General features: G+C 45.5%; 1 protein-coding gene across 3 annotated transcripts in view; it reads left to right on the forward strand.

Moving 5' to 3' along the window:
- The window catches only part of NBAS (NBAS subunit of NRZ tethering complex), a 3,456,930-nt gene that overhangs the window by 513,054 nt on the left and 2,923,989 nt on the right, over nucleotides 1–19,887 (forward strand). For all 3 annotated transcript variants that reach the window (XM_069605942.1, XM_069605943.1, XM_069605944.1), the window contains exon 12: nucleotides 15,056–15,184. In XM_069605942.1, the coding sequence (XP_069462043.1) occupies nucleotides 15,056–15,184 (129 nt within the window). The remainder of the gene's footprint in view (nucleotides 1–15,055; nucleotides 15,185–19,887) is intronic.

Consider the following 19,887-nt stretch of genomic DNA (forward strand, 5'->3'; position numbering starts at 1 on the left):
ATCAGGCAAAGTAAAAGAGTCCCAGACCAGCAATATTTTACAGCCCCAGGAATCAAGTGGTAAGGGGACAATTTCATCTCGTATTTTAGAAATTTCGTCTGAAAAGTACTTGGCAAAATCATTACATTTCAGTTTTATTGGCTGAAGTGGCATACATTTTTTTGGGTTAGATATTGCTTTCAATAGTGAAAATAGTGTTTTTGGTTTATTTATAGGTGCCTCGATAACAGATGAATAAAGGACTTGTTTTGCCCTTATCATATGCCAAGAATGCTGCCTACGTGCTACTTTCAGAGTATCTAGATTTTACGCTGATCGGTTTTTGTCTTTGAATATTTAGTTCTTCAGAGAACAATGGCGCTGAGGGTTTATTACGTACTGATTTTGATTCTAAAGGAGCAATACTATTCATTGCGGATAATGTGACTTATGTAGTCTAATTACGGTTCCATTTGTTAATAACCCCTCAAAAATATTGCCATACAAAAATATTGACATATTTTTGCGGTGATATTAAGGCAAGGAACCTGCGGGGGATACCCCCGCAACCCCTGTATTATTTTAAAGGGAGCGGGGGACACCCCCGCAACTCCTGCTCCCAAAAAACCCAAAATATTATCCCCAATAAAAATATCGCCTGATGAACATATATATATGGCGATATTTTTGGGGGCGTGGCTAACTGCCATGTGAGGAAGATGTGACTCGAGTGTGCTCCACGAGATGTGACCAACATAAGCTGTTTTTACAACGAACTGAAGAAGCCTCTGAGGCCCGCGGGTCACCACACCTGCTGCGGACATCTCCTGGCAGCTTCACACTTCTTTCCATGATCGAAAGTGCCCTGCATGGACCTAAAATCCCTGCCTAGTTACACTACGAACCTAAGCCCAAAATGGCGGCTCCCCCGCACTAGCTCAAACAGGAGTGCTGAAGCTACGTGACGGCTCCAGCCGGGTGCCTACAGACGAGACCAGAGACAAGCAACGTATACGAGGGCCAGTGACATCGCAAGCCACAACCCCGTACAGAGAGCGGTGGCGGCACTCCCGAGACCCAAGCCCGCTGTGGACCCACACACCCGCGTATGCGGTCGGAGGGGGGAGTGGTGGCAGAGCGGTGCCCGGCCTGCAGCGAACGGAGCCGGCAGAGGTACGCGACCGCCTGCAGACAGCGGAGCCACTGCCGGGGCTGAGGCTACAACAACGGAGAGCCGTAACGAAGTGGCATCAAGAGGTGAGCGGGGGGAAAGCCCATACACCAAACTACATACCGGCGGCCAGTGATCGGGTGCCACCCGACCCCCCCCCCCATGCACTGAGCGCATTCTCCGGGGCCAGCAAAGTGAATCGCCCCGAAATAAAGGAGCGAGGAGGCCCAAAACGCGCGCATCATACCCTCCATAAACACCCCATTTGGAGTGCTGACAAGTGGTGTGATCCACGGCCGGGCCCCCAAGCCCTGATACCCCGACGTGCCTCAACGCGAACGCGGGCCATCCTGCTGCGACAATCTCTGGAATCTCCATCGGCTGGGCAGGCAAGGCGGAAGAAGGGGCGAGACAACCGGTAACACGGCAAGCCCATAAGGTCCACATCACCGGACCTGCGTTACATGACTCCCTCGCCACCCACAAAAGGATCACGCCTACAGGATATACACGCAAGGAGCCCATGACAGAACAACAACGGCGTGCACGGCGGACTGCGCCCCTTGCACTTGCGCCAACCTCTAGCTAAAGCAAGTGTTACGCTCACCTGGTATCCACAGGGACGCCACCCAGCCGGGTTACTTGCTGGTATGCTTCTCAGCTTTGCCCTGATGCGGTCTGCGGGGAAGGTTCTGCCTGAAAATACAGGAGGACTGTGTTTAAGACTGACCGACTGGGGTAAATATCCTTCCTCCACCCCTGTATGATTTCAGTCCCTCTGGTGCCCTCTCCTCACCTTGTGTAGAATTAGGCGTGCTCTCCGTCCTGCCTTCTTTGCAGGGGCGCGTTGTCTTTCATGGGCGAGTGCGGTCCAGTTACTTCACTGACGCCGGCCCGTTTGATTTTGTTCAGGTAGGTCTTATTGCTGTTCTTTAGTTTTGTTGCTATCCTGCATGCCTTTCTTTGTTTAAAATGTCTCTTTTTTTTTTATCCCTTAGGTATGCGGACATTCTGCGCGCCGAACTGGCTTGGTTGAGCCCCGCTGGTAATTGATGGCGCATTAATAGCACTATTATTGCGGTAAGTAAGGGCTATGCCCAGCGCTGCGAAGTCTTGCCTTTGCTAACCTATGTTTTCCTTCGTTGTAGGTCGCGGTGTTCTTCAGCGCGAGTGGAATGTCCGGAGTGGTGCCAGCCGAGAGGCGACCAGCCAGGTAAGCCTTTTGAGCAGTTTGTAATTTGTAAATGTCTCTACTGCTTTCTTTAATGTTGCCTCTATCTTCCTCTTTCAGGTCGTTCTGTCCGGGAGACGTGCAGATTCGAGGAAGCTGTTCTCAGTAGCTGCAAGTGTTTAAAGATGAAGACTGCAGTTAAGATGCTGCTGCTAATGATGTTCCTTTTGTCTCATTGCAGGTCCTGCTTCTCCGAGGTTGGAGGGAATAGCTGGACACGATGAGCGTCACGTTGCAAGCTGCAAAATAACGCGAAGCGTGTTGTATTGCTCGGGTGTGGTTTAAATAGCCCCAACAAAATAGTCCAGGTGAAGTAGTCCCTAGGTTACCACACCCAAAACACTAGACTGCATAGCTTGGTTCTTAGGAACCAAGCTCTGTGGATGCCCCTATGCTGGCTGACAATACAATAAAGTAGTTCCCAAGCACTTTGTTTTTCATGGTGTATGAGCCTGGCGTCATAAGTGCCAGGACTGGCCCCATGAGGGCTTTTGAAGAGGATCCCAGGCTCTAGAGGCTCGAGTCCTGACTCCACCTGGCCAATGGGTTTGCCAGAGGTGGTTTTGGGCAAGGGTCGTGACAGCAAGCTCACACCAGGGACGGCGGAGCCCCCGCCCCCGAGCTGAGATGGCTACGAAGGGAGAGAAGTCCAAACAGCGCCAAACAACTATAGACACCTTTACGTCCGGAGGGCTTACTGGACCTGAAACCGCAAATGAGACTTTTACAGAGGCGCCACCTAACCCAGCTGAACCCAGTAACACCCAGATCCTGGAGGCCATCAGAATGTTTCAAACAAGAATGGAAAACAAAATTGATGCAGTGGCCATTGACCTGCGCCTGCTGAGTCAAGACGTTCGCTCTTTGGCCTGCAGGACTGAAACTCTAGAAGTCCAGGTCAGAGAGAACACGGAGGCTAAAACCCAGCTGCTAATGGACGTAGATGTGCTGCAGCAAAGAGTAAAGAACCTGGAGGATAGGGCTGAGGAGGCAGAGGGGCGAGCACGCCGGAACAATATCCGTCTTTTGGGCCTGCCGGAAGGAATAGAGGGATCCGACCCCACGAACTATGTGGAGAATCTCCTGCTACAAGAGATAGGGGCCGAGAAACTCTCGCAAGGCTTCACCATCGAAAGGGCCCACCGATCCCTCACTAAAAAAACCCCTCCCGGCACCCCGCCCAGACCAATGATAGTAAAAGTTTTCAACTACAGGGACCGCAAGACCATCCTGGCCTACTCGCGGTCTGCAAAAATAGCCATTTATCCAGACTACACCTTTAAGATCCAAACGAAGAGGGCACAATTCATACATACCAAAGCCAGATTGAAAGCAGTCAGACTGCGTTACATGCTCCTGTATCCCTCCAGACTGAAGGTAATACGTAACAAAAAGGCCCACCGGTTTGATACCCCGACAGAAGCCAGCGACTGGTTGGACAGGGAGCAGATTCCAGACATTGATGAAAGGAAGCGGAAGCCGCGCTGAACTCCACTCCATAGAGGCAGCACGCTGGCCCACGGACCTCCACTAGCTCTCCAACATAAGGGCCAAGCACAATGTAGTTGGAAAGATTCCTCATAGGGAGACACCGAACACGAACACTCTTCTACCCCCAGAAGTTCTTTAGGGTACATATACCCGCCCATAGGGCACCAGGAGGCCAATGTACGGTTAAACGGAGCGGAAACGGGATAGTCACAACGGGGGACACCTCGCTGGACCTGTTATATTTTTGGGGTGTTCAAAGTTATTGGGGGGAGGGAAAATGGGAGTTGGCACTAAACTTCAGAGCCGAAACACCAAGACCACATTTAAATATCATATACTGCACACCGAAAGCACAGCCTCATGCGATACCAAGCACGGACACCCAGCAACCCCCTATCTATGTCTGACAGAATAAAAATTATGACATGGAATGTCAGAAGCATGAACAGCTTCGTCAAGCAACGCCGTGTCCACGCTTACTTAAAAAGATGCAAGGTTGGGATAGCCCTGCTCCAAGAGACCCACCTAAATGCACACAAACTGGAAGCAATAGCCAAGACCTGGCGCGGAATCCTGATAGGGTCCTCTTACTCCTCCTATGCCAAGGGAGTCCTGATTTGGATTGACCCAACCACCCCCCTCAAGCTAATAAGCACCAAAACCGACGACGAGGGCAGGATGGCGCTAGCACACGGCACAATAGAGGGAAAAGAGGTAGGTCTAATTAGCACCTACGCGCCCAACCATGATTCAACTGTTTTCTTCAGCTCGCTGTACTCATGACTCAGCCCTTACAGGGAAAGCACCATAATATGGGGAGGAGACCACAAATGCACCATTGACCCCCACTATGGACAGATCAGACAACAAACACACCCGCCCCCCCCCCCCCTGCCAAAATATTAGCCTCACTAACACAGCAGCTCCTACTCCGTGACGTGTGGAGAGAACTACACCCAGAACAACGGGATTATTGCTTCTATTCCCCTCCGCACGCTGTTCACACCAGATTAGACTATATATTCGTGAGTGCTGAACAGCAAGCCATGTTTGGGGATGCACATTATCTGCCTAGGGTGCTGTCAGACCACTCTCCGCTGGTAGTCGCCTGGGAAGTGTCCCCACCTAGGCCCCCGCTGCCCATCTGGAGGCTCAGGGCCGAGGCCCTACTCGAGACATCCTTCCGGGAGCACATAAGAGAGAGCACAGAGGAGTACTGGCAGACTAACCTGAATAGTGTGAGGCACATAAGTACGGCGTGGGAGGCATATAAGGTGGTCATGAGGGGAGAAATTATTGCGGCGATGGGAGGTGCTCAGAGATCCATCACGACCTCATTAGAATGCGCCGAAAGGGAGCTCGGAGAGCTGAAAGAGAAGGCTGATGTATCCCCGGAACATTTGCTAAGGGAGACCAAGCTCAAACAAACCTGCCTAACACATTGGGAGGCCCTAGGGAAACTAAACCACGCCAAATACACTGAGAGAACCCACGCCCTGGGGGGATAAACCTGGGAAACTCTTGGCCAGGCTCTATAACGGGGAGACCCCCGCACACCCATTTGTCATATACGCAAGCCAGACGGCACCACTGCGCACACCCAAAATGAAATTAAAGCTGTTTTTTCCGAGTTCTACCAAAACCTTTACTCCAGCGCCACGTCCCCAACTGACATTGAAATAAATGATGTCCTAGACATCATCAAGCTACCCAAGCTAGATATACAGATGGCAGAAGCCCTGGACGAACCCATCTCCCCCGATGAAGTACTGGTAACTATCAGATCCCTACCGTCCGGGAAATCCCCGGGCACTGATGGCCTCCCGGGGGAGTTCTACAAGTCATATGAGAAGACCCTGGCCCCACTGCTGGCCCAAGTGTTTAACGAGGCTTACGAAAGTGGTATCCTCCCCGACACCATGAGGGAAGCTGTTATTATCCCCCTCCTTAAACGCGCCCATTGGGAGCCTTACAGCATAGCCACACTGGGAGATCTGACACAGAAACAAGGAACACTAACGTTTGCGGAACTCAACAAAGCCACGGGGCTACCTTCGGGACAGTTCTTGCTTCATAGAGCTGTAATGCAGACTATGAGCAACAGATGGCCCGACATCACCAACCCAGTAACGGAGCACGAGATCATCGAAACAATGCTAGACACGGCTGAAGGGGGCCACGAAACCTCACGCCTATACGAAGCACTGATGGGGGGCCACGACCAGAAATGAGCTTAAGTGCAGGGCGAAGTGGGAGGATGAACTGGGCCTAGCATTCGACGACAAATAATGGGGGGAAAATAACCCACTACCACAAAAAGATCTCGAGAAACGCCCGCTTGCAACTTATTCAACTCTACAATTCAAATAGAGCATATCTCACACCCGAAGTCATATCAAAATTTAGGGGTGCCGGAACCCAGGTGTGCCCCAAATGTAGCGAACCCGGCGCAGGATTGACGCATATGTTCTGGGGTTGCCCAGTGATACAGGGTTTATGGGCACAGACAGCGGCGAGAGTGGCAGGAGCGGGCATTGAAGTGGAAGTGCAAACACCAGCGGCTTGCATCTTGGGCAGATACAAACACAGCAGTAAAAACAAACCACTGAACAGGCTCAAGGACTTAATATACATAACGACAAAAAGGCGAATAGCCATGGGTTGGAAGTGCCCCAGGAATCCAAACGAAGCACAATGGTGGAGGGACCTTACGAGATGGATTATAGCCGAAACCGGAGCATGGCAAACCGCTATACAGGAACAGAGACTAGATACTAGTGTAGACTTGCATCAATGGATAGCGCTAACAGTGCCACTGCTACATCCTAATGAGTCAGGCGCTACCTCAGACGAAGCAAATAGCCCAAGTCCTAAAGCTGGCACAACGAGGACCAACAAGCTAATAGTGGTCTTGGGGTGGGGAAGGCGGGGGGAGGAAGAGGCGGGAGGGGAGGAAGGGGCGGGAGGGGAGGGTAATTAAGATATGTTAATTATGAATGCTGCACTGTTAAAGTTACATGTTTGGTAACAATTGTTAAAACCAATAAAGAATTCTTTTAAAAAAAATAATATATGGCGATATTTTTATTGGGGATAATACCCTAATTACAGCTGAACTAGTTGACAAATTCGATTTTAGAGAGTCAGGAAAAGCTTTTATAAGAGTATCTTCATCTACCTGACAAACATTTCGTTTTACACATGTTGGTCTTTTGGTTGGACCCTGTAATATTAAATGTTCACATGTAAGACCAAAAGATGAAACCAAATGACCAGACTAATCAACTACCTGGGAGTTACTCAACAGTTTGATATTGGTTGGGCTAACAATCCAGTCTATGGTGTTTCCTTTGATATGTGTAGGGACTTCACAAATTGGCTTGTTACTGGCTTTTTGTATATCTGATTAGGCGGGGCCTTGTACCCGGAATCCTCCCGATCTAGTGGATGATGGACCCTGGGAACGCATGTGGAGGATCTCCTGGTTACCCTCCGTTAATCCCAAACAGTAGACCAGGGACAGTCCCCCATTAAGGGCAACTCAAGTGCCGCACAGCAGCATGAAGCAATATGTACACTTTACCAGATGCAGACTGGGCAAGAGGAACACCACTGCACAACCAAATATCCAGAGAACACCTAATGGACGTCTTACCTTCACTGCTAGTTTGGAGAGAAATGCAGCTATACTGCAAATTCTGGGTGTTGAAAATGTGTGGTGATGAGCATGAATCCAAGATGGCAGACCAGTTTTTTCAAGTCGCGGTCCTTCCACATTCCCGCACACACAATCCTCAGTCAGACAGTTGAAATTGAAATAATGGTCAACGTAAAGCAATCCCGCTTCCATTAATCCTCACACACAGGTGCAAATACACAAACGCAAGTAATAATGGTTAGGGGCCAACAGATTATTAAAAGGCCAACCTAAATCAGAGTAATGTGATTGTTTGGATACAGATGGGGGAGGGGGGCAGAATCTTGAATTAGTTCCTAGTGCAGAGCACTTCTTGTGAAGCTGCTTGGAGCATACGATGGTAGAGGTGAGGAGGAGGACATCAGTGGGAGATTGGAGCCAAGTGTCAGGAGGAGGCACTATCTCCGTTTTATTCCATGAAGACTCCAGATTCCCCTAGTTAAACATGCAAAAGGTACAGAGAAAAACACTTTTTTCACTTACCCGTTGTATTGTTGTAAATCCCAGCCATGCACGTCAGGAAGGGTGAGCTCCTGGGTTACGGCACCATCTGTTACAGGCTCGTCCTGCTCCCCACGATACCAGTGCTCATCCAGCTCCCACACACCACCGCAGGCATTCCAGGCACTCAGCACTCGGCCAAAAATAATACACACGAGACCAGAAGTAGAGAGAAATTGGGCTGTAAAGCTAATACACACCAGTGCATAGGGGGGCTGCATTCTGCTCTGGCCTTCTCAGGCCTGGCTTATCCTTATGTACAATGGAGTAACTAAATCCATTCTCCACCCATAAAACAGCACGTATGATAACAAACAGGTCATTTTGCTAAACAGGGGGAAGAAAGTACATTTTGCAACGGCAGCCTGTTTCTGCGAGGCAGGCTCTGGCAGCCTTGGGATTTGACCCAGCAGCGTCATCACTGTGTACTTCTCAGGAGGGTTTGTTCATTCTCGGCAGTCTGAGGACTGACCGCATTCCACTGCTCAGCTGTGCTGTGCTCTGCAACATCGCTTGGCATGGGTGTTCAGCTGTTAGGCCAGTCTCTTAGGCAAGTCTTTAGGCCAGTCCATTTGTATCCGATGAATCTCAAAGAAACTAAAAAAAAGTGCAGAATCGGAAATGTAACAGTAGGTGTTAAGTATCTGGAAGAGGCGGAGTTGGTCATCAGAAGGAGGTTGTAGTTGGGGAGCAGAAGGAGATTGGAGTGGAAGATCAGGACGAGCTAAATGAGGCTGGCAAGGTGATAGCTAGCCAGAGTAGGAATATCTGAGACGACATGTCTAGCTCAAGGCATTGGGTAGGAACGAGACCCCTGATCTGATGGGATTATGCCTACATAGTGAAGAGGAATGAGCATGTGGCGTGGTGCAGGACTGGAGCTTTACAGAGATAATTGGAAGGGGCAGAAAACCATAATCTTTAGACAGGGAGGTGGTAGAACCCTGAGGATGTTGCCAACACAAATCCACAGGGGTAAACCTGCTTGTTCCCATTGTAAAATACAAGAGTACTGCCAATTGCCCCTGTACTTGCCCGAGTGGCCTACAATTTTAAAGCAGATGGTCATATCCCCACTTGAGGAGCTTGCATTCTGTGCGGAGAGAAATTACAATTGATAATCAAGGCTGTGAATGCCGGTGGAGAGGAATCACAGGAATGTAAGAACTGTGAGGACAAGGTTTTGTGTTTTCATCTATTTGTGGGAAAGAGAGACTTATGTTTTAAATTTGTGATATAGTGTATTCGATCAGAGTAGGAATGGCAAAGTTATCTTGACCATTCCAACGAGAAGATTGATTTTTGACACTGTTCAGTTTCTCCCAAAGGTGCCATTGAGAAACCCACCATTAGCAAGTCTCTCAGGGAACATGAGGAGGGTGGAGAAAAAGACACCCAACAACCTTACCCAAAGTTGGAGGGGGTTATAGTGGGTATTCTTTTCTTATCATTCCTTATTCTTTCAGTTGTACACGAGAAGCTAGCATTAAGAGAAATTGTAGTAAAGTGACCGCCAGGCTTCTTATAGTTACATCTAGTAGTTTATTAACAGGTTCTTAAGTTACAGTTACATTAAGATATAAGGACAAGTAACACTGGCACCCATCACTCGGGCAGGGGAGCACTAAATGCTCGAGCGAGGAATCTTCAGGTAAACATTCTCACATTCACACATCAACATTCCAATGACATCACCAGCTTGCAGCAGACAGACAGGCACTATATAACGCATCTCCTTCTGTTACCAATAAAAAACACACTCTCTAGCACGACACACCTCCATCCCCCACACTGCACACATTAACCATTACTGATGTCAGCTGCACGCTAAGTGCACCAAGAACTTGTGTGAGGAGATGGGGCAGTTCCACACTCCATGCAGGACAACAAAAACAAGTGGGAGCCATATGTCTTCATCCTCGCACACAGCACAGTCGTACCTTCTATTACCCAGCGCTTCTTCCTGCAAAAACTACAGAATGTATGATCAGACATCAAGGTACTAGAAATCCACATGTGCAAACATAACTCACACTCTCACAACAACATTGCAAACAACGAGAAAACACACACATTGCATCTTTTTATGGAGAGATGCAACTCGGATCAATTCTTAAATTCTCAATCCTATGGGTGGAGGCGCTACCCCCCCTGAAACCCTTGTGGAACTCCCAAACCCACTCACATGTCTAACCTACCCAATGGCTACACAGGATGGGCTACGACCCAAGAACCATGCGGTATACTGAACCACACTAATCACAATGGAGGCTCTACCTCCCTGACTTTTGTGGCACATACTACCACACGCATACTAAATACTGGAGGCGCTAGCTCCGATACTTCTGTGGCATACACTACCACACTCATACTAAACACTGGAGGCGCTACCAAATAGATACCTTTTTGGAACACTAATCCACTAGCATGCACAACACTAAACCTGGAGGCTCTACCATCCAGATACCTCTGTTATACACTAAACCACTAGCACGTTCAATGCTAACTCTAGGGCGGCACCACCCAGAGCACATCGTGGTATACACAATCACACATCGTACCATAGCATACTCTATGCTCACATCATGCTACAGCATACTTCATGCATAAACTGGAGGCGCTACACCCATAAAACCTTTTGCGGGTACACGACTTTGCACATTAGCTGACAATAATCACGCTGTTCTTTCATTATCTTAGGTACACTCTTCTTTTCCTGTTCACATAGTGCACTACTAACATCTCTATCCAAGATAATATACACTTTGCAATTAATACAATCTAGATTGGTTTTGTTTTGTTAGAATCAAACGCAACTCAAATAGTATAGTCATTAATGTCCAGGTTACATTCGGTTTTGCAAGTACCAAACGCAACTTGCTAAAAGTCTGTGTTGTTACTAGAACATAACCCTGCAAATCCTCAAGAACATTAGTTCTAACTCACTCTCTCATGGACATGTAAACTCTCTCACATCATCTGCAACTTTAAGTGTCCATGAAAGTCCATATTTTGCCTGAAAATCCTCAAATATGGTTATCACTTTTTGCTTACTCACATCTTTAAACATCGACACGTGCATCATCAATAACTTCCTTTCGTGCCCTACTCTCGCACTGTACATTTGTACTCATCATATATGCTACCTTTGTTTCTTTCTTACATCTATTATAACGGTATTACATTTGCATTCTTCTTAGTACATCTACATTGGCTTAGATTAATATCAATAATACCTTCCCTTCTATGTGGAAAACATATATCTGTAAAAGGATACGTTCATTTCCCGTGACTAGGCACATCTACAATGCATTCTCTGCCATTGTGGCTCTTCGCTTCTTGCATTCTCTGCCAACGGGTTTCATCGTTTCTTGCATTACAACCCCCATAACACTTCCGAAATGATGGGATTGTATTCACATGACCATGGCCCTGCAGACACTTGCAGACTTGCCAGCATTCTGCATTACACATTGGTAAAAATTCCTTGATACCTTGCTGGAATCTTCACTTCAAACGGAAACCTCCTTCCATCACATACATTTCAGGTAAATTTGCATATTTCAAACAACATCTTGATTCCATTTCTACTTGTTTCATTAATCCGCAACTCCACAGCTCCTTGCTACTGTCGGCGTATAATTGCCCTTTCCATTTACTGAATACATAGCTAATGGCCTCACATCCGACATTATGCGTTTCTTCATTTCTTTGTTGCATTCTAGGTGGGACTTCCTCCTGACGTTCATACATGGCCTCGAGAACCCTTCCATTAAAATGTTCATTTGTTTTCACTGCTCCGTGTAGGTCTGCGTACCTAGGGTTCATCAAACACCAACGTATCGTGGAACACAGGGTGATGAACATTCTTTTTGATCACCCACTCCTTTTCGCCCATATTTGACGTTATCATTTCATCTCTCATCGGAGCGCAGCACAGAGCTCCTCAGAACCAACTACCAAACTATTGGATTACTGATGACTTCGCCCCTTGAGGCAGCCACACTTCGGAACACATGAAGACACATTGCAGGCGCTCGCCAACGGCACATCTCCACTCGACACATCCACAGATTTGTACCGTTTACTCCACGTCTTCGCAACACTACAGTTAAGTTTCTTTCTACTGCTGTAGAATACAGTTTGTCCGTGCTGCCTATGGGAACCACGTCCTGCTTCAGATTATGGGCACAGCTTCTCCAGATTCACTTTATGGGCACCTCTATGGCTTATTGGGCTCGACATCATATTTCTCGTTATGGTCCCAGCTCCCTTCTTCCGCCCCTGGTCACAGCTCCCTCTCCAACTAATGGGCAGCTTCTCACTCCTTTTGTCAGGCTCTCTTCCTCCCCCTGGGTGCCCAGGGTGATGGTCTTACTTGTCTTGGGGGCAGTGTTGTCCTTCTTCCTGCACCTGCCGCAGCAGGTTTCTTCAGCTTTTCTTCTGTTTCTTGCACTTGGGTTCTTCTTCTTAAGACCAGCTCGTTGCCATTGTAGTAAAGTGACCTCCAGGCGTCTTATAGTTACATCTGGTGGTTTATTAACATGTTCTTAAGTTACATTGAGATATAAGGACAAGTAAAACTGGCACCCATCACCCAGGCAGGGGAGCACTAACTGCCTGACTGTGGAACCTTCATGTAAACATTCTCACATCAACATTCCACATGACATCACCAGCTTGCAGAAAACACAGCCAAGCACCATATAAAAGAAATAATTATTATAGAAAAGGAAATCGTGGCTTGATTTTGTGGGTTGACCCATGGCCAGGTCGTGACGGCCAGAGTGATTTAATCAAAGTGCACATGGCTCAGAAATGTCTTCTTGTGCAAAGTTTTGCAGGCCCAAAGGGTGGTTTCCAGCTCCACCTTAATCGAAGAGCCTGAAAGTCCAGAAATCAGTGCTGCAGATAAGATTTTGAAGTAGGAGTATTTTACTCTTTAGGTTTTAAAGTTGTGAGTAAAAATGTAAGTACAATTCCCAATGGGAGTAAAAATATGTTTTAACTGGGAAACGGAAATGTTTTTGTAATAAATATTTCTTTGCACCTAGTTATTTATACACATTAACAGATACATGTTTGCATCTTCCGATCAGGCAGTAATAGCAATTTATTCCTGTGGTACTACGTTGCACTGCTAGTTCAAACTTACCCATGGAGCACAAGGTCATATGTGTCTGTTTTCCATTTTTTGTTGGGGGCATTTTTACTCCCTACTTTTATTTTTGGGGCTTATTTGCCTATTTTTAGGGAGTAAAAGTTGCCGAAAACCCTGCTTATCTGTAGGGCTGAAGCAATGTATTGCTCAGAAGCCCTGTTCAATGGACAGATATGAGGATATGTTGAAGAACCAACTACACAAGTACAGTTTTAACATGCATTTACTTCACTTTTTGCATTTCATGACCAATATTACTGCCATAGTCCTGACCACCACCATCGCTTTCCAGAGAGAACCTTGGTGTAAGTTCTCCCTCTTGAAGCAATGTTTTTTCTGCTAAAGTTGTATGGCACAGCGTTTGTCTTGGCCGCTGCTAGATCACTGGTTTTGACAAGTAGGATCCTGCATACATCACAAGTTGAAGTTATGAAGTTGTAACTGTGGGACTATTAACCCTTACAGTTGCATGCAGTTTGCCGCCCTGCTTTCTGTACACCCCACATTACCTTGGTACCAGCTCCAAATAAAAAATTAGAAGAAACCCTTTTGGATTGTTGGAAGACCTTGTGTTCAGGTTGGTGGCAGGGGTTGACATGTTAGTAGAAAGGAGAGAAGTAGGTCAGTGCTAAGATCAATTTATAATGCATTTAATGTACTTGGTGTTAAAGTAATAAAGCCAGCTAATGAACTGAGAAGTAGGAAAGACACTAATAGGTAATGTTTTTCAAAAAGCACCCAGCTCGACAGGACTCTGGGATCCCTAGGTACAGAGATGTAGTAGGTTTGTTTCAATTGCATGCCTGAATCTGACTTTTGCCATCGTACTTATTGTATTATGTTGCTAGATTTGTTGTAATACTAGCAAATGTACCCATGAGCAGACTTGCCAACACTCATCAATTGTTGAAAATCAATGATCCTGTAGGTCGCCGTTCCGATTTGCTTATTGCTTGATGTGCTTTGTGCCCTGAAGTGAACTGCACAGAGAATGGATGCATGTGGCTGGCTGAAATACCCCAGAGCAGACGTTGCGGGGAGGCAGGAGTTGGCGTGCTGCTGCATACTGGGACCTTCTGTGCTCTCTCCCCACCTATCGCCTCACCCTGGCATGGTGCAGTTCGTTGTGGTGCAACTATCTCTGAAACCGTCCATCCTACAGCCTTGAACATGGTTTTTGAGGTGGTTTTGTTCCTCGTGTCGGGACCAGTCCTTTTGTACGACCACTTTGAAGTTTTGCCGGTTTCAGGCAACAGTTCCATGTGTGAAGGTGCTGAAATCCGGGGAAAGCGGTGGGGTATCCATATGTTATGTAGCCTGTCATGTCCGGAGGGTTCTAAAAGGTAACTATGCAACATTTGTGCAGTTTGGTGAAACGTGTGGATTTGTATAAGGAACAACACTTTGCCAAGTCACAAACCAACAAACAAATTTTGACTTGTGCTGAAATCCGGGGAACTTGGTTGGGTGCCAAAATGTCATGTAGCCAGTATTGCCCGGAGGGTCCTAACAGGTAATTATGCAAAATGTGGTGCAGATTGGTGAAACGATGCGTTATTGTAAAAGGAACAAGGCTTTGCTACAAACCCAGCCACCCACAAATGTTCACTTTTCTAAATATAGATGGATGTTAGATTAAACTATTTCTAATGCTATCATTTTGTTACTGCTTCCCCTTAACGCAACATAAAAGCATGTATGATGAACCATCTTTATCCGTACAATGCCTGGATTTGAGCTTGTCCCATGATAAAGTTGGATGCTCTTCTTAGTTTAATTTTTGTCATGTCCTGCTTCTAATTCCATGTATTCTGTTTTGTCAAGGACGGAATATTTAAGATGAGTCTTTCGCCTGACGGTTCTCTTCTGGCAGTCATTCATTTTTCTGGAAAGCTAACAATATGGAGAGTTCCTTCTTTGAAGCTTGAAGCTTATTGGGATCAACATGAGCAGGTATGTTAGATCGTAAGGACCACAATCCTGCTTACTGTTTTTTGTCATATTAATACTAAATTTGTCAAAATGTTTTCTGCCAGATTCATTTTTATTTTGTTCATTTCCTCCTGTAGCTGCCTATTATATAGTATGTTTTACGTGGGTTTTTTCAGCACCATACGTTATTGTGATCATGTAGAGAAAGCACTTGATAAGAAAATGGCTTTGTGCGCCCCTTTGTCTAGTGCATGGGACTGCAATCTTTGTGTTAATTTGATGTAGATTCACAGAACAAGCATTTATGTACTATAGGCATTGTTGTATGTGCAGGACCTCATTAAAAACAAGTTCATGCTAATGGATTGCATCTTCCCACAGATGGCTCATCTTAGATATACTTCTCCAGTGACCGCTGTAATCGGAAAAACAAAAGGTCCAATGTGGCTTGGCATTGACTCTTCTCGATGCCCAAACTCCTCGGTTCTATAAGTGTCGCCGCAGTAATACATATAGAGCACACTGCTCCCTATCACTTTTGTTCCTTTTTATTTGCCCACTCTGTGCACAGTATCAAAATGACTCTCCTCGCAGAGATTTTTCTATTTCACCATGCCTGGCTGACTAGATTCCAAAGCTTTAGAGACTGCACTTCCCAAATGACAGTCACAGACCCCCATAGCCATCTGTATTTGGTGGTGGGTTCAGGACATTATGTTGCAGACTATGGGTCCTTCCAGTACATGAACCTGAAGATGTGGAGTGAAAAGGCGGGAAAGCTAGTTTTGGATTAAATAAGTCCTGTGAGAAACCCAACAGTATTCTCCCACCTACTCCCCCAGGATCTTCCATTCAGGTGGCCAGGGAAGGGCCATCGCTTTTGGATCCTGACCCTTGGGGTGTACAAGCGAGGGAAGATCACCTGAGTGGAGTGTCACAGGGATTGGGAGGAGAATACCCAAGGGCGAGATATGGTATTCCCCTTTTTCCAATTATACACCAACCCACTCTCCCTCAGCCTTACCCCTAGGTGCGAGACTCTGATCTCGACCCAGTGTATCCCAAGGAGACCGCTCGCTGAATCTGACGGGCCATATACGTTTATTGCAAAGTCTAGTATTTCTGATGTCATCTTTGATGTCATGGATGTTATTCTTAGCAGTGCACGGTGGTGACGTGAGTTATGGTTGCTTAGCTTACCATAACTGGCGAATTTCAGGGATTTTTCGGTTTTACTTGTAACCATAATGTCCCTTTAACAAAGTTTTTTAATTGAATATATATATATATATATATATATATATATTAAAAAAAACAATAAACTGATCCAGAAAAAAGTCAATGGGATGCACTTCCAAGAGCAGCAGAGGAAGCCAACGTAACTCTCTACAAAGAGGCAGGGACCCCAAAGTAAGCCCAGACTGACAATCCTTTATTTTTCATAGGTCAGCATGGCAAGGAAAAGGACAAAAACGACGTGTTTCATGGTGCACACACCGCTTGATCACGTTGAAAGTGCAGAAATAGTAAAAGTGACTTTAAGAAGGCTCATTAGTCTCTATCCCCTTTACTCCAAATAGAGTGTCTCCGTTAGAAACTCAGTGCTTCTTTTGTTCCACTGTGGCAGACATCTTAACACTTGCAAGGTACAGCATATTTACTGAAAGCGAGTGGAAAAGAGTTAAAATCACACTGCTTGACATTTGAACAGTTTGCATTTTTTCAAGCGATGTGGAAAATTCGTTATAAATTCATTACAAAATATTAATGCTTAGTGCAAAACATTTCCCGAAATTAGTAACGACTTTGCATTTAGCGTGCTTTACTGTCCGTGCATGCCATGAATATCATATTTCCCTGTTTTTGGCCAATTATGTATGCTCAAGGGAACGCTGTATTATGCTATCCCTAGTTACTACTGTAACAAGCAGAAAAATACCCACTGTACAGAGGGGATTGCTGAGCTGTGCTACCCATAGTTACTGCTGGCACAAATGGATAATACCCATCGGGATGGCCTGTAATTATATACATCTGGCAAAATTGCTGGCCTTTTGTGCGAAGGCAAGTATCAGTATTTAAAGTGCATAGTGCTGGTACAGAACTGTACTGTAAACAATCTGGCTAGTGCAAATATGCAAAGCAGCATCTAACTCGGATATATTATTCCCAGTTAGATATTTACAAATCGATAAAGTGCTTAGTGCCTGTAAACGTCTATAGTAAACATTATGACTTGTGCAAAACAGCAAAAAGTTGGTAACTGTTAATTGGATGCTAATACCGGAGCCTGCACTTCAGAGACTAAAATGTTGAATAATAAGATCTTACTTTTATCTCTAGTCTACTAGGATCTCACATAAATATAAAATCCCTGAAGTGCGGCGCCTCATGCCCAGTCCTAAAATTGTACACATGTGGCAGCTTGTTAAAATGGACAGCACTATTATTCGGCGTTGATGTCTGATTGGTACACAGAAGTTCTGCCAATGTAGTGGAATCTAAAAGAGTAATGATAAAAGGGGAGAATAACTAATATAAGTATCCCAATGTGCTAATGGCCTTAATGCACTTCCAAAGGAACAGAATTAGAAAATAAAATCAGACAAAAAGCAATATGTCAAAATTCTAAAAAGCTATACATGATAGTAACCTCTGATATGACAGGGGTATTACATAAATGTCAATATAAAATAGTCACTATAGACCAGCCTAAAATGTAAATCCTAAAGGTATCCCCTGTTCATAAACAATGCAAGCTCAAGTAACCTTACAGACCAAAGAAAACCTATCTTACCCAGGACAATAAGAGACTTAGCCATAGAAAGAGAAATTGTAGAAAAGAAGGTGATAAGGAAACCTGATAATGCAACAATAAAATAACAAAACAAAAACGGAAGCTTCAAGCAGAGGTAATGTATACGGCCCAACATTAGGCAATACTCTAAACCAACTAGGCTAGATATAACCATAACATGGTTGTGAAAAGGCGTGGCAAAAAGGCACGGGAAGAGTTTTGCATCTCATAGAGGTGAAGAACATCTATATTACTAAGATGATCATATTAATTAATGAGTTCATCATTATTAAGTCCCTAAAAAGGTATAGAGTTCTTCATCTAAATTATGACTTCTTGGTTTCTTCGTTTCTAAGTCCAGGGTGCACTTAGTTTCCGATTGCCCGAGTGCCAATTCTCTGTTCCCATCCATTGGGTGTTTGGCTATGGTGTGAATGCCAAAAAATGTAAAGCCATCCATCTTTCAATTATGTACTTCTTTAAAATGCACAGCCATGGTGTATGTTGGATCTACATTCTTGATAGCCCGGATATGCTGGAGCATGCACAGCTTAAGTCTTCCTATGGTGCTACCAACATACCACTTGTCACAGGGACAAACGAGCATGTAGACCACGTACTCCGTGTCACAAGTGATTTCTGATCTTATAGAAATGCTCCTTTCCAAAATGGGGTGTTCATAATTGGAGACATCCTTTGCATACTGGCAGGCTTTGCATTTCCTGCACTTGTAAAAGCCTGCGGTAAGTGTTTGGAGCCAAGTAAGGCCAGTGGGTGGAGTGGATGAGCTCATGAAGCTGGAGACTAAATTGTCTTTAAGGGAGATGGAACGTCGGAATGTAATATTCATCCTGTCACCCAAGATTGCCCCCAAATGTTCATCCAGCTGTAGGACATGCCAATGTTTCCACGTAATCTGCTGTATATGTTGGGAAGTCGTACCATACGTGAGGATGAGTCGAGTCTCACTGTTACACATATCTGATGGTGGCAAGACTTTAGTTATTAAGATTGAGGAGCGATCCTGGTCCCTGGCTTTATGATATACTCGTTCAAGTATTGTTTTTGGATATCCACGCAGTTTAAATTTCAGGGCTATACGTGCACATTCTGCATCAAATGTCTCCAACTTAGAACAGTTTCTTTTGATGCAAATAAATTCACCATATGGTATGCTCCATTTGAGGGAGGTGGGATGGTTGCTTTTGGCTATACAGTTCTGTGACAAGTTCTTCCTGAGCCACCTTAACAAGAATATCTAGATACACGATAGCAGTCTTGTTGTGGCTCTCTGTAAACTGGAGATTTAGTTAATTGGTATTCCGTTTTTTGATGAAATCCAGCCACTCTGAGCTTGTTCTGTCCCAAATGATGAATACATCATCTATATACCGCAACCAGAGTATTATTTTGGCTGTGTTGCAGTTATTCTCTGTGCTCCAAACAACAAACTTTTCCCACCAACCCATAAACAAATTAGCGTAAGAAGGAGCAAATGTGGTCCCCATAGCTGTGCCCTAGAGCTGTACATAAACTTCTCTGTTAAACAGGAAGCAATTATTTGTCAGACAAAGGTGGATCATGTCTAGTATCATTTGGCTGTGTGAAAGAAAGTTCATGGACCTTGTGTGAAGAAAATATTCACATGCCCGCAGACCATCTTTTTGTGCTTAATGGAGCTATACAGGGATACCACATCTAGGGTGGTGAGCAAGTAATACCATCTATTTTGTTCAAAAAGTCTTTGGTGTCTCTCAAATAAGATGGAAGTGTAGTCACAAAGGACACCAAGGGCTCATCTACAAATTTAGAGGTGTTTTCATACAATGCCCCACAAAGTGTCACAATAAGACCTCCTGGGGTTTCCTCATACGCTTGTGCACTTTGGGCAAGAAGTAGATGGTAGGCATAGTAGGGAACTTCGGGT

The sequence above is a fragment of the Ambystoma mexicanum genome, chromosome 4p, assembly GCF_040938575.1.
Source record: "Ambystoma mexicanum isolate Mex_15411 chromosome 4p, UKY_AmexF1_1, whole genome shotgun sequence".
NCBI classification, from domain to species: Eukaryota; Metazoa; Chordata; class Amphibia; order Caudata; family Ambystomatidae; genus Ambystoma; species Ambystoma mexicanum.